The sequence below is a fragment of the Borostomias antarcticus genome, assembly GCF_949987555.1.
Source record: "Borostomias antarcticus genome assembly, chromosome: 10".
Lineage (NCBI taxonomy): Eukaryota > Metazoa > Chordata > Actinopteri > Stomiiformes > Stomiidae > Borostomias > Borostomias antarcticus.
This window is the reverse complement of record NC_140243.1, coordinates 25,959,725-25,976,023: the sequence shown is the minus strand read 5'-3', so window position 1 is coordinate 25,976,023 and position 16,299 is coordinate 25,959,725. Positions and strand designations below refer to the sequence as shown.

General features: G+C 42.3%; 1 protein-coding gene across 1 annotated transcript; it reads right to left on the bottom strand.

Moving 5' to 3' along the window:
• Positions 1–3,452: 3,452 nt before the first annotated feature.
• On the bottom strand, positions 3,453–15,997 carry LOC311314345 (meprin A subunit beta-like; the record flags this gene model as incomplete). The annotated part of the gene is made up of 11 exons (XM_084444682.1): positions 3,453–3,539; positions 4,347–4,437; positions 7,420–7,518; positions 9,047–9,095; positions 10,861–11,034; positions 11,199–11,654; positions 13,535–13,753; positions 14,542–14,700; positions 14,852–15,070; positions 15,182–15,360; positions 15,882–15,997. The coding sequence occupies 11 exons, from the start codon at positions 15,995–15,997 to the stop codon at positions 3,453–3,455; spliced, it is 1,848 nt and encodes a 615-aa protein (XP_084300808.1).
• Positions 15,998–16,299: the final 302 nt, after the last annotated feature.

The following is a 16,299-nucleotide window of genomic DNA, read 5'->3' as shown; positions in this document are numbered from 1 at the left end:
GAAACGAGCACGCGCGCGACAATTTCTCGGGGTCGCGCCCGCTTGCCGCTCCGCCCCAGATTGTCCGCGGCTCCACAATTGTCCGCTCGCCTCTCTCATTGAAAATGAATTACAATGCGCGGATATCGCTCCTCATGTGTCTCTAGCCCACTCAAGGGCTGAGTTGTGGTGTCAGTGGCGTGGTGGCAAGACTCCGCCCCCATGGACAGTATAGGCCGCGCAGGGTTACCCACCTGCCTTCCCCAGTGAAGACCGTGTGTCTCTAGCTGCCTCAGAGGGTGTTTTGTGAGGTCCGTGGCGTGTTAGTGGCGTGATGGCGAGACTCCGCCCCCTTGGGTCAGAGCCAGTCTTGGACAATGTACGCCTCTCTGGGCCTCCCACCTGCCCCCAACTGTGAAGACCATGTGTCTCTAGCCCACTCAAGGGCTGAGTTGTAGTGTCCGTGGCGTGGTGGCAAGACTCCGCCCCCTCGGGTCAGAGCCGGTCATGGACAGTGTAGGCCACAACGGGCTACCTACCTGCCTTCACCAGTGAAGACCGTGTGTCTCTAGCCACCTCAGAAGCTGTGTTGTGAGGTCCGTGGCGTGGATAGTGGCGTGATGGCGAGACTCCGCCCCCTCCAGTCAGAGCAGGTCGAGGGCAGTGCATTGACATCCGGGCAATCTTCATGCACCCAACAGTGAAGACCGTGTGTCTGTAGCTCACTCAGGGGCTGAGATGTGAGGTCAGTGGCGTGGATATTGGCGTGGTGGCGAGACTCCGCCCCCTTGGGTCAGAGCCGGTCATGGACAGTGTAGGCCGTGCCGGGTTACCCACCTGCCTTCACCAGTGAAGACCGTGTGTCTCTAGCCACCTCAGAGGCTGTGTTGTGAGGTCCGTGGCGTGGATAGTGGCGTGATAGCGAGACTCCGGCCCCTCCAGTCAGAGCAGGTCGGGGGCAGTGCAATGACATCCGGGCAATCTCCATACACCCAACAGTGAAGACCGTGTGTCTGTAGCTCACTCAGGGTCTTAGTTGTGGTGTCTGTGTTGTGGATAGTGACGTGGTGACGGGACTCCGCCCCCTCGGGTCACAGCCAGTTGTGGACAGTGTAGGCCGCACCAGGCTACCCACCTGCCTTCACCAGTGAAGACCGTGTGTCTCTAGCCACCTCAGAGGCTGTGTTGTGAGGTCCGTGGCGAGGTAGTGGCGTGATGGTGAGACTCCGCCCCCTCGGGTCAGAGCAGGTCGCGGGCAGTGCAGTGACGACCGGGCAATCTCCCTGCAACCACCAGTGAAGACCGTCTGTCTGTAGCTCACTCAGGGTCTTAGTTGTGCTGTCTGTGTTGTGGATAGTGACGTGGTGGCGAGACTCCGCCCCCTCGGGTCACAGCCAGTTGTGGACAGTGTAGGCCGCACCGGGCTACCCACCTGTCTTCACCAGTGAAGACCGTGTGTCTCTAGCCACCTCAGAGGCTGTGTTGTGAGTTCCGAGGCATGGTAGTGGCGTGGTGGCAAGACTCCGCCCCCTTGGGTCAGAGCCGGTCGAGGACAGTGTACTGCTCTCTGGGCCACCCACATTCTCCAGGCAACCCACATGCACGCAACTGTGAAAACTGTGTCTTTAGCCAACTCAGGGGCTGAGATGTGGGGACCGTGGCGTAGATAATGGCGTGATGGCGAGACTCCATCCCCTCGGGTCAGAGCAAGTCAGGAGCAGGTCAGTGACCGCCAGGCCATCCCCATGCACCCCTCATTGGAGACCGTGTGTCTATAGCCCACTCCGTGGCCGAACAGTAGCTGTGGAGGTTTTGTATAGGAGTTGAAGTGAGAAGCAGGTGCAGTGAGAAGCAGTGTGTTTGTTATAAGTACAGCTACTGTAGTACTACACTGAAAATGTATTTAACCACTCATCATAACTCATAGTTTTATTGAGTGCAATAGCTGAAAGAGTAGAAAAGGTATTAATATGAGTTTACAGCCTGAAAAAGTGTCATTCTGAATATTTCTTTGAATATAAGGAAGGTAGGAAGGAAGGAAGGAAGGAAGGAAGGAGGGAAGGAAGGCAGGAGGGAGGGAGGGAGGGAAGGAAGGAAGGAAGGAAGGAAGGAAGGAAGGAAGGAAGGAAGGAAGGAAGGAAGGAAGGAAGGAAGGAAGGATGGATGGATGGAATGAAGGAATATGAATGCTACCACAGTAGTCATAAAAGGGTGCCAGTACAGAGAGCCTGCGCGTGTCCCCAAATTCAAATCTCAACTGACACTGAGCATCCTCTCATTCATTTCAATGGAAAGGCATGCCGGCTTCAGACAGCTCTCTCTCAAAAAGTATGAAGGTCACAGCCTAGATATTGACACCGTAGGAATCCTGAGAACTTGCTGAACATTTGTATGTAATAATTGTCCGTGTAGCTTAAAAACTGTAGGCATGGCAACGAGTTAGAAAAAGGGTTAAAATGCAAAATCAGCAGCTCAAAAGTCAGAGTGTGGGCCCATACGTTTCAATGGAGAGCGCAGTTGCCGAACAAATTGTCATGAAGAGAAAACTATAAGTCACACGGCGTAGATACTTACATTGTACGAATCAGCACAGTTGTGTGAACGTTTTAATGTAGAATATGTGTATGAGCTGTTAAAACTGTAGGAGCGACAGCAGTTTACAAAACGTGTAGATGTTTTCAAAACACAGGCTGCCACACTCTAAATACTGAACATTCCACACATCCATTTCAATGTTAAAAAAGGTCCAAAACAAACTTAAATTACATAAAAACTACAAGGAATTTCAAAAATCTGAATAGATCCTTTACTCAGCTAAAGGTCCTGAACATTTTAAACTTTGAAGGAGGTTTCTAGCACAAAAAATGAAGGAGGAGATAGGTTTCAAAGCTGACAAGGGGTTTCAGGGTCTGCCATAGACTTCCATTGTAAATTTTGTTTGAGAAAAGCGGAATATTTTGAAAAGTATAAAATATATTAAAAATCTGAAAGATATCCCATAAAGACCTTAACAAGCTGAACATTTTGATAGTTGAATGGTTTCTGTAGCTCAAAGTATGAAGGAGTTGAAGGCTGAAGAAGGTTTCAAAACTCCCCCATAGACTTCCATTCAAAAAAATTGTTGAAAAAGTTGAATATTTTAAAAAGTATAAAAGGTATAAAAAATCTGAAAGTATTCCGCGCATGTCCTTAACAAGCTGAACATTTTGATACTTGAATGGTTTAAGTGGCTCAAAGTATGAAGGAGCTACAGAGAGCCAAAAAACGTACGGAAGAAGAAGTAAAAAAAAAAAAAAAAAAAATAAAGAACTGGATAACAATAGTGTGAATGCTTGCAGCATTCACACTAATTAATGAAACCAATGTCTGTATACTAGGGAGATTCCTTCCAAGAGTTTCTCAGAGTTTGTCTATTTATGTGCAAAACTAGTGGCTGGCAATAATCTGGAGGTTGTCAGTACCCGTTATCTTCATCAGTTGTTGTTGTAGGGGGCAGCTTGGTAGTTGTTAGAGGAGGATGAGTGGTGGTTGTTGGAGGAGCCAGAGTGGTGGTAGTGAATCTACAATGAAGGATAGAGGAATGTTAACGAGATTACCAAAAGTAGGTTTAGGGTCCCCATACTTAGAGGCGACATCCAACATATACTGGTGGTGCATCACCATTGCAGTTTATGAGCAGCTGTGTTTGACACAGCTGGGGTCAGCTGAACGGGTGCTCTTTGGCTCTGCTCTCTGAGCTACCTAGCTAGCTAGATACGACAGAACCAACAGCAGTAGCTAGCTATGAGCATAACGTTTACACTTTATAATAAGTGCACACTATAAAGCATTTATTAATACTTAATTCATCATTCATAAAGCGTTATTCATTCATTATTACACATTATAAAGACATGTATTCATACATTTATAAAGGTTTTAATAAGTTAATATTAAATGTGTTTATTCACAGTTTTTTCCTACTTCATAAACAATGCATTTACCATTTGTAAATTATGTATCATATCAATTAAACACGTTTTTCATGAGTTGTTAATGGTTCATCAGGTTGTTTATAACGTGGAAATTAATGATTGACAAACTATAAGTACCTTATGCATGCATTTACGCATGAAATGAATTAGACATGCACACAGCTAGTAAGTGGGTTAATAGATGCTTTATAAACACTTAATAATGCTGTAATTCGTGATGAATTCAAGTAGTTATAAGGCATTTACTAGGCCGTTGGTAAAGTATTATGTGGGAGTTGATTTAAAGTGTAAACTATCTACTACGGAGCTTCCTTCCAAGAGTTTCTCAGTTTGTCTATTTATGTGCAAAACTAGTGGCTGGCAATAATCTGGAGGTTGTCAGTATCTGTTAACTTCATCAGTTGTTGTTGGAGGGGGCAGCGTGGTGGTTGTTAGAGTGGGATGAGTGGTGGTTGTTGGAGGAGCCAGAGTGGTGGTAGTGAATCTACAATGATGGATAGAGGAATGTTAACGAGATTACCAAAAGTAGGTTTAGAGCGCCCATACTTAGAGGCAACATCAAAAATACACTGGTGGTGGATCACCATTGCAGTTTATGAGTAGCCAGTTCATGAGCAGCTGGGTTTGACACAGCTGGGGTCAGCTGAACGGGTGCTCTTTGGCTCTGCTCTCTGAGCTACCAAGCTAGCTAGATACAACAGAACCAACAGCAGTAGCTAGCTATGAGCATAACATTTACACTTTATAATAAGTGCACACTATAAAGCATTTATTAATACTTAATCCATCATTGACAAAGCGTTTTTCATTCATTATTACACATTATAAAGACATGTATTAACACATTCATGAAGGTTTTATTCTTCATTAATAAGCTAATGTAAAATGTGTTTATTCACTGTTTTTTCCTACTTCATAAACAATGCATTTATCATTTGTAAATTACGTATAATATCAATTACAAACCCGTTTTTCATGAGTTGTTAATGGTTCATCAGGTTGTTTATAACGTGGAATTTAATGATTGACAAACTACTTATAAGTACTTTATGCATGCATTTATTCATGAAATGAATTAGACATGCACACATGGTTAGTAAGTGGGTTAATAGATGCTTTATAAACACTTAATAATGCTGTAATTCGTGATGAATTCAAGTAGTTATAAAGCATTTACTAGGTCGTTGGTAAAGTAATATGTGGGAGTTGATTTAAAGTGTAAACTATCTATGCTTTACACAGCATTTACTAATGAGATATTAAGGCTGGCAATACAATTGCGATTGATTTAAACTAGTCTGCAGTGTTTTTTTTTATTGCACATGGGTGGTTTTGATCCCTGGTCTACTGCAGTGCAAACACCTGTCGAGACCATTAGGCCACCAAAAACAGTGATGCAAATTCACTTTCTTTAGTGCCTTTATACAATCCATCTGGTTGCGCAATATCGGAAGCAGTCTTGAATTTTGGATTTTGACCATTGACATGCGTTACTTAAATCAGACATTTAAATCAGTAGCCCTGTGCATATCATTTTAATATCTTAATGTAACATATTCAAATTAATGAAACCAACGTCTGTATACTAGGGAGCTTTCTAGGCGCATGTGAAGAAAAAAGAAAGAAAAAAAAGTCGGAGGCCTACACTATGGCCTACAAACCTACACTAGGGCCTACAAAACATGTATTTACCCCTTGTAATGAATGCAATTTCAAAGATAATGAGTTGGGGTGATAGCCATGCTTCGACAAACCAATTTGCACATGCAAATGTCACTGCGCTCAACTTCGCAGGTGCTGAAGCCTATTCTTCCCCTCTATATAGTGCCTTTGTAGGGTAATGGTATCTTAGATCTAAACAGTTCGATTCCTACCTGGAACTTATTTTGACCGTAAGGGGTCCTTTCGGGTGGACTATCAGATAGTAGCAATGTCATCCCGAAGGGACATTTGTTAACACACAATAACAACTATAGTAATATAACTACTAGCCTACAACAACAACACACAGGCTACCTACCATCAGTCTCAAGTAAGTACACCAACACGTTATCTCTCCTATGAAGCTATACATGGACTCCTCATTCTAACTGTGAACAGGTGCGCTGGCTTACAGCCATGCACAAAAAAAACAGTGCCTCTTGTGGTAGCAACATAGAACTGCAAGTCAACAACCCGACAAAGGGAGGGAGGGAGTGACAACCGGACATTTACTATCTTTGGTGCGTCACCAGGCACAAAAATGCAAAATGTACTTTTTTCTCCACATGCGCCTAGGAAACTCCCTAGTAAACAGACGTTGGTTTCATGAATTTTAATATGTTACATTAAGATATCAAAATGCTATGCACTGGGCTACTGATTAAAATGTCTGGTTTAAGTAATGTGTGCCCATGGTCTAAATCCAAAATTCAAGCCTGATTCCGATATTGCGCAACCAGTTAGATTGTATAAAGGCACTAAAGAAAGTCAAGTTGCGTCACTGTTTTTGGTGGCCTAATGGTTTAGACAGGTGTTTGCACTGCAGTACACCAGGGTTCAAAACCACCCCTGTGCAATAAATAAAAAAAATACTGAAGACTAGTTGAAATCGATCGCAATTGCATTGCCAGCCTTAATATCTCATCAATAAATGCTGTGTAAAGCATACACTTTAGATCAACTCCAACATAATACTTTACCAACGGCCTAGTAAATGTTTTATAACTACTTGAACTCATCATGTATTACAGCATTATAAAGTGTTTATAAATCTTCTTCTATAATATCTTCTTAAAAATCATCGATTAACCCACTTACTAACAATTTGTGCATGTCTAATTCATTACATGGATAAATGCATGCGTCAAGCACTCATAAATAGTTTGTCAATCATTAACTTCCACATTATAAACAACCTGATGAACCATTAACATCTCATGAAAAACTTGTTTGTAATTGATATATGTAGTTTACAAATGCTAAATACATTGTTTATAAAGCATGAAAAAACAGTGAATAAACACATTTTACATTAGCTTATTAATGAACAATAAAAGCTTTATAAATGTGTTAGTACATTTCTTACTAATGTGGAATAATAAATGAATAATGATTAAAAAATGATGAATTAAGTATTTCATAAATGCTTTATAGTGTGAACTTATTATAAAGTGTTACCAGCATGACTAGCTAATTCAAAGCAGTTGATCTTCGCCATGATTAAACAAGTCCAAATGAATGGAGGTGAATGGGCGGCCATGTGTGGGCGGCTCTCTGGTGCTTGCCTTGGGTCAGAGCCGGCGGGGCAGTTTGGTACATTGCGGGCTCTCTCCCCACATCCCCCACTCCAAACCCTGTGTCTCTAGAGCCCCTAAACTAAATTGACCAATTGTGCTGTTGTTTAAAGTATGTGTGTAAACAGCTGAGAGTTCATCTATTTATGTGCAAAACTAGTGGCTGGTAATAATCTGGACGTTGTCAGTACCTCTTATCTTCATCAGTTGTTGTGGGAGGGGGCAGCGTGGTGGTTGTTAGAGGGGGATGAGTGGTGGTTGTTGGAGGAGCCAGAGTGGTGGTAATGAATCTACAATGAAGGAAAGAGAAATGTTTACAAGATGACCAATATTAGGTTTTGCCTCCAAGAAGGAAAGAAAAACTAGAAAAAATGTGTAGCGGCTAAATGCCTACACCCAACAATGCAAGTTGCAGTTAACCTAACTAACCCTAACCCTAAGGAACTGCTAACCTAACCTAATGCTAATGCTAGCTAACTGATGCTAACTCTAGCATTAGCTAGCTAGTGTTAACATTAGCGTTAGCTAGCATTAGCATTATCGTTACCGTTCAAAAGTGCCTTTTGTAAAATTTGTCACAGTGACCTTGACCTTTGACATTTGAATACCAAAATCTAATCCAATTAATCTAATTAAGTCCAATTGGACATTTTGGCCAAATATGTACAAATTCTGTCAAGCCGTTCTTGAGATATCGTGTTCAGCAGCCCAAAATCATATTTTTTGAGGTCAGTAACCCTTGACCTTTGACCTCCACAATGTAAACAGTTAATCCTTGAGTCCAACTCAACATTTTACCCAAATATGAACAAATTCCGTTAAGCCTTTCTTGAGATATTGTGTTCAGCAGGCCAAAGACACATTTTGTGAGGTCATAGTGACCTTGAACTTTGACCTTTGACCCCCACGATCTAAGCAGTTCATCCTTCAGTGCCAGTGAACATTTCTACCAAAGGGGAAGAAATTACATCAATGTGTTCACGAGATATTGCATTAACAAACATCGGACGGACGGACGGACAGACAACCTGAAACCATAATGCCTCCGGCCAGGTAGAGGCATAAAAACACACCTGTAGTGGCAAATGATATTACCATAAATCCTCTAATAGTGGCCTGTATTCAATTATAGGCTGGGTCTCTTATAATGGCCGGGGGCACGGTCAACACAGACAAATACAGGCCGGCTCCCTATACAGGCCAGGTCAAAAGGGAAAAAAGCTCTGGGCTTTATGGTAGTTTTGGTTGCTAGGCACATTGTTCGAGGTGGTAACAAACATGGCGCCGACCAGAAGAAAGTTTGACGTGAAATTTAAAGAGAGAGCTTTGCAGTATGCTGCAGAACATTCAGGAGAGCAAGCTGCAAAGCACTTTGGCATCGACCCGAAGAGAATCAGATACTGGAGAAAGCAGAAGGATGAACTGCGCTTAGCTGACAAGGAAAGAGCACGGCTAGCTGGTGTATGGGGTTAGATCTGTTTCAATACTTGTCAATATACACCACATGTTGTACAAATGTTTTTTGGTGATTCACAAATACATTTGTGTGGTTCACAAATAAATTCTTGTTTCACAAATGTTTTTTGGTGATTCACAAATAAATTCTTGTTTCACAAATGTATTTTTGTGGTTCACAAATATATTTCAAACTCTACCGTCAACCCTATGGTAGTTATTTTTCATAATGTTTGCAAATATATTTATGTGATTCACAAATACATTTGTGTGATTCACAAATAAATTCTTGTTTCACAAATGTATTTTTGTGGTTCACAAATATATTTCAAACTCACAAACATGTGCCCCGCTTGTATTTACTTGCACCGCTTGTATTTACTGGCACCTGGGCGCTTGTATTTACTGGCACCTGGGAGACACGAACCAGAAAGCGAATTATGAAACGTTTAGAAAAAATGTACCCTGCCTCATCTCAAGCCAATCAGATTACAAGGCAGCTCTGACCAATCAGTGTGCGCGTTTTGTTTTGGTTCCGTCACTCAGCTTCGTTTTCTTATTTTGTTAGGGGATTAATTGAAGTCCAGAGTTTAGGGAAGGGACCTTACATTTTCAGTCACACTTTCGATTCCCTTTTGTCTTTTTTATTGCCCTTTTTTATGAAGTAGGCTACAGGACATTTTGATCACACCATATAGGTTCCCAATACAATTAAAATAAATAATGGGAGTCAAATGTATCTTCTACAACTACCTTAGATGCTCAATTCACCTTTACATGGGCACCTTCTAGCCCAAGTATGGCTGATGTGATGTCAATGCACTGTGAATGCACAATGAATTTTAGACTTGTAAAGAAAATTTCCCCTAAATTCTCAGCTGATACATTTACACTCATTCTAAGGGTGTTAGAAGCATTTTACAGTGAGGAACACCATGCTTGTGGTCTCATCTGTGCTGTTGTCCTCCAGGGTTGCAGAGTGCAGTTGAGGAATGGATGGTGTGTTGACTTGTTCAGACTAAGATTTGCAGGTGTTACTGGAGAACCTACCATGATATTAACATTTATGAAACAATAATTTATTTGTGAACCACACAAATGTATTTGTGAATCACCAAAAAACATTTGTGAAACATGTGGTGTATATTGACAAGTATTGAAACAGATCTAACCCCATACTGGTGGTGGGCAGAAGAAAGTTAGCTTGGAGCTAGAAGTATAAGGTGGTCTTAACGCCCACACTCGGGAGTGGTGGTCGTAACGCCCAAACATAGCCACTTCCACTTAACTTTCACTTTCTGTTTACATACCGGTAGGCCTCTTTGATTTGTTTTGTTGGATGACATAGGGCATATTTTTTGGTTTGTGCAACATGTTTGCAATAAAAGTCCTCAAATTAAGGGATTATGTCCATGAGAGTTTAATTTTAAGAAATAAAGGCCTGCGTCCAATAAAGGCCTGGGGCTCTCTGCAGCTCAGTAAATAAAGGCCACAGCCACTATTAGAAGATTTACGGTACTTTCAAAAACAGCTTCATATAAGAACTCTATGTCATACCTGGTGGAACATGGACCCTCATCACGGTTCCCTCGTAGCTGAGAGAACCTCACAGGTGGCAACGTTGGGCATGGGAGAGAGTTTTTCTTAAGGAGAGGGGAGATATCTGGGAGGAGAATAAATAAGTTGCATAAATGTTGCATGAGTGGATACCTTCAAGACACTGATGACAATAGACACAATTCAACTCCCTCCCTCTTAAAGCAATGGTGGCTATGTTTAAGGGTTGTCTAACATTCAGTTTGTTTGAGATGCTTAAGGTTACCAAACACATCACTTAAAGAACCTCAGTAAAGAAAAGACCTCAGCCGGTCGAGGAGGAAAAAAGGAACGACTCATGAGCGGGTCGTCCAATGATCGTAGGGTTGGCAGTTCGAATCCCGTCGCCTCCTGTCCACATGTCGAAGTGTCCTTGGGCAAGACACTGAACCCCAAATTGCTCCGAATGAGCAGGCTAGCACCTTGCATGGCAGCTGCCGCCATTGGTGTGTGAATGTGTGTGTAAATGGGTGAATGAGAGACCATTGTAAAGCGCTTTGGATAAAAGCATTATATAAGTGCAGTCCATTTACCATTTACCTCAGTGCTACAGTGGAGTACTAAGCCTTTTGCCGGCTAACCTTGGAACGTGATGAGGAAGATGGCATCGCCTCCCTTCAGGAAGTCACTGGTCTTCATGTCTTGCAGCTCCCTGAATTTTCTTCTTCCATACAGACTGTTGGCAAGGAACTTCTCATTGTTCTCGTCAGTGTAGATTCTTCCTACTTTACGAGGGTTGTCCCAAAAAGAATTTCCTGTCAACAGTAGAGAATTGAATGACTCAATAGAACAGTGTAATATTTTGTAAATGTTGTCCATTTCCTTAAAATATGTTCTAACTGTTGCACAGTAGAGCTGTTGTGTTGTTGTTGGACTGTAATATTACTATCCTGACATCGTATTTGCTCATGAAGCTCACCATCAGAGTCTGTCACAGAGGGGTCTGTGGTGAAGCTGAACTGCTTGGACATCTGCAGCTGGATTTGGGGGTTCTGGTCCAGAGACAGGAAGGTCACCTGCCTCCAAAGACAAGGCCACTGGAGCTGGTCATCATACTGACCAGACACCAGACGCATGTAGATGCCAAAATAGCTCCTAGACAACAATCTCAATCCTATCTGATAGGCATAACCTTCTCTGGAGTACAGCCGAGGGCTGAACAGAAAGGCACCGGAGGAGCTGGTTGTCAGACGGTTCTCAAAGTCCTTGATCTGCCAGGTAAAATGTGGGCACTCTGTCTCTGACAGGTTGATGTCATCGATGGAGAACCCTCCTGTAGAAGGTCCTGCTCCTTTATACACTTCAAAATCCACCTGGAAGCTGCTGGTGGCGTTCAGGGGTACATGATGAAGCTGCCAGTGGGGAGTTGGAGGACCTGGGAGAGACGAAGACGGAGAAGATAGAAAGAGCCGAGGTCGCATGGCTAAACTGGAGATCGAAGCACTAAAGGTTTTTTTGGGGGTGGGAATACATAGCTAGCATTTGATGTTGACATTGTGGGATTGTTCAATGCTCGCTGCCTGCCCGCCTCCAGGTGGTTGAGCGTGTGTGTGGTATACAGTGTTGCCAACTTGGCGACTTTGTTACTATATCTGGCGACTTTACAGACACCTTGGCGACTTGATTAGTCCAAAGTGACCAGCGACATATCTAATGAGTTCTGGTCATTTGGGGAATGCTTGTGTTGACAAAGCTCTGCAAAAGCATCATATGCCATTCCGCGATTCACGTTACAGCCGAGCTCCAGAAAGCCGAGTACAGCGAGGGCTGCCGCCAATTACAAAAAAATAGGTTTGTGAACACGTAAATTAGTCCAGTGGCCAATAGCCTACTGATATTTTCACTGATATTTATACAACCCAAGATGGATTTATACCACCCAAGTTTGTGGCCCAGAGGTGGAGTGCCTTTGGGTTATCCTAAACTGAATTGACCAATTGTGCTGTTGTTTAAAGTATGTGTGTAAACAGCTGTGCTGTGAATGAACAGAAGATAAATTGGGAGGGTAAATGCTCAGAGTTCATCCAGAGGACAGGTGAGAGTATCAAAGCACTGTCTGCCTGTCTGTCCGCCTGCCTGCCTGTCTATCTGTCTTTCTGTGTCAATAAAAATGCATAATTTTAACTCCCCTGTTGGAGATACTGTATCTATGGGTTCGCTTTCAAACAAACACTTCTGAAGATAGAAACCAGATAGCAGCCTCTCTTCTACTTGATCTGGTAATCGCCTGTTGTGACCTTAATTGACTCTGTTTCATTCCTTTGGGTTTAGGAATGTCTCATGAGATATTTTTAGGTATGACACAATTTTAGATATGATGAACTGCATTTGTTTAGTTTTCTGCATTCATCTAATGATCATATCTAACCTCAACTCCTCCCACTGCTGCTTTGACCAGCTGGTCCAGTTTGTTACATTCCTCATACTGTATATAGGGCTTCTGTTAGCATGTTTTGGTTATTGTAGTTCACATTGCTCCTAATTCCAGTGGATTAAACATTGATTATTCTACATTGCATTTTGTTCTGTTGATACGTATTTGTGTCTCCGTGTGAACTCATCAACACTGTAAATTAGGAAGACCTCAGTGCTTTACGAGTATAAATAAAGGTTTGAAATGAAATTCTGTGAAGTAGGTTTTTAATATATGGATGGAGCTAAGGTTTGTTAACTACCTAGCTAAGGTTTGTTAAAGTGCTAGTGCCTATTATAGTGCAAGTGAGATACTGGGGTGTGGGTGTGCTGAGATAATGTATTTTGATCCAGCATTAAGCTACTACAGTAGATAGGCATGGTTATCCTACCAAAATATAAACTAGAGACATGTAGGAAAACAAAAATACTAATATTCTTTGGTCACCTTACAGTAGGTAGTACCAAAATCTGTATTGGCCTCTGGACTAAATAGTTAGTTTGTAAACTACCCGGTCAGCCTTTTCTATTCATTTTGCCTCTTTCAGAATTGCATATTATGCAAATTAGTTGATTATGTCACGTAGATACTTCTAGCTACTTTTGGGAGAACCAACAGCTACTTCCCTCAGAGGAGCTGGCAACACTAGCGGTATGACACAATTACCCAAACCCTGCGCTATAGCGATTGTGATGTAGTGTTGCATAAATGGCCTTAGCTCTCGCAGATGGATATATTTTTGCCTTGTTTAGAAATATTTTTACATCTGTGGAAAGGCATTCCTGCATCGTTGATGACGTCTACGTGACCCAGAGATACCCTGAGATCTACCCAGAGATCACCTGTGATCTGTCCTATGAGATGCAGCTTTCCCTTCGAGTCCCTCTCATCCTGGAACTCTCTGATCCAGATGTTGAGCTGGTCTTGGTCTCCCCCACTGTGGTAGTAGTAGAACTGCAGACACTGGACACTGCACGTCCTGCCGGGAGTCATCCTCCTGCTCTCCAGCCAGGCTGAGTCCCCCTCCTGCCCCGACGCTGTGCTGGAGTGCACAAAGAAACCTGCTCACAGAGAAGAAAAGGTTGACATATTTCAAAATATCTGTGGAGACTGTGTACTTTGTTAACCAGTGATGAACTCTCTCATGCATTACATTTGTGTTGTTCAACCTCTAAAAACCTTAGCCTTCATAAGGCAGATGTGAAAATATACCAGACTGTGTCTATTAATGGGCTTGATGATGACTGTACCCTGTGGTGGAGAAGGTGTGGTGAGCCCTGAAAGAAAAGAGAAGACGTTATTCTCCGCCCCAGTGACCGCTGGACGAGAGGTACTGTTTTCTGTGCCGTGTGTTCGTCCCTCTGTCCGCCTGTCAGCAAAATTGTGCAAAAACTACTGCACCGATTTTCTCCAAATCTGTTGAATGGGTGTACAGTAGCATGGGCCACTTTAGAACCTTTACATTTTGGAGCAAATCCGAATTATGGGGTGGGTCCACAAGCTGCCCAAACGCGGCCAGCCATTCACCACCATTCATTTTTTGGACTAGGATTACGCAAAAAGTACCAGACTGCTTTTCATGAAACTCGGTGGGGGGTTCCTTGCTCTCTGAGCACCATTTCTAGTTTTTTTGTATTTTTATTTTTACCACATTTATGCTTATGAGTAATATGCATTCATAATATTACTCAACAAAGTATAATACTCTTTACATGACAGGATAGAATTGCCGGTAGTGCCTATGTTATTGTGTCAGTAGGTTGTAGAGCACTTTTTGTGTAAACAAACAAACAGTGGATGTACAGTACTTTTGAGTATATTTCATTGAGCATTATCATTCCCATCTTACCGTCTGGTCTGCTACTACCCAGGCTGGTGTGGTCGCTGTCAGGACCCCCTGCCACACGTGTCACTCTCTCCCAGCCTCCCTCCACACTTCTGGAGCAGCGGCCCATCCCACACATTCCGTCCGAGAAACTGCAATGTTCCATGAATGCAACAGTCCCATCTACAAGCAGGTGATATGAAGCACATCGACTAAGAATTTAAGATCCTCGTGAAATCTTAACATCTGGAAATCTGGATTTTCCAGCTCAAATAGTATATTTCACAAAGGCTATTTAGTGTAGAGAATTAATGTTTTTGTATCCTCTGCTTACTGCAATTGTACAGTCTGTTCAGCTTCAGCACATCATTGGAGCTCATTTCCAAGCGTTGACCAATCACATCCTGGAACTCTGGTCGGATGGTGATGATGGTGGATCCGTTGCCATTGCTGAAGTAGTTTTGTCCGTAGTGCATGACTGAATAGTAGTCATATGGAGTACCCAGTGTGGTGGAGACTTTAGCAGATAGTTTCTTAAAATTATTCTCTCTACCTGTCGGTAGAAGTACGTGTTGATAAAATCAGCAAAGAAACACCTACATATCAGAAGGCACAACTTCCTTAGTTTACTTTGTTACTCAAACAGTGTAGGACTAACTCATACCAGCTCTGATGTTTTCCCAGATTATTTTGACATGGTCGTCTCTGTCGTATCTGGACTGCTCATGATAGAAGCCCAGAGCGTGGATGAACTCATGCTCCACTACGGATAGATCATCACAATACCGTCCTATGGAGAGGGGTTGTCCTCTGCGGATAGCTTTCCCTATGTAGGAGTAACACCTGCAAGGGAACAGTCATAAGCAAACCTGTCAAGACTAATTATATTTATTACATGACTCTCTGAAATACTGTTTTCTGATTCTACTGGTCAATTATTTCTGACTGATCAATGTTAGGGGCAACAAGCAATAATGACCGCTGCTAGGGGCAACACTGTTCTATCGTTATAGCTAACTTAAGCTAATTTGTTACTGTATGGTGACTGTAAGCTACCTATGCTACAACATTCTTCTTGGATATTTAGTCGACATCCTGTATCTGGACAAATATCTGAATATATTGTACAGTATCACCATGGAATTATGTGTCCTACAATCTGTACTATGTCAAAGAATTCAACATTTAAAGTAGATTGTGAAGTTACCCAAGTTTGCTAGGAGTTTATTGGTGTTAATTCAAATAAATCCCTGTAATGACGTCAAAGAGCATTTTAGTGTAATTTATGTTACCATGTAATTAATTGCCTTCTTGTGAAATGCAATAACCAAACTTGTGTTGCAGCTAACTGAAGGATAACTTACCCTCCTAACTTCTGAACAGATATGTAGTAATCCTCAGAGTCTCTGGGCTTGAAATCCATGCATGTCTTCAGCCTGAACTGGTCAAATGCTCGAAGGATGATTCCTTTGGCATTCATCTCTTCATGAGAGGTCAATGTGTAAATTGGATGTATCAATGATATAATGGTGAGAGGAGAAGATTTCAATATTTCAAATTCAGTTCATTAGCCATGTATATGGTTCAAATGGAATTTGACTAGGGTTAAGGCATATGCTGTTACAGATGACACATGACAGGGTGCAGGACAGGACAGGACAGTGCAAAGAATAGTGCAAATGCAATACTGAAAACAGTGCAAATACAAAATACAGTGCAAACAAAATATAATGCAATATACACAATATGATAAAGATTATAATGGGAGGCAAAAATGTAATT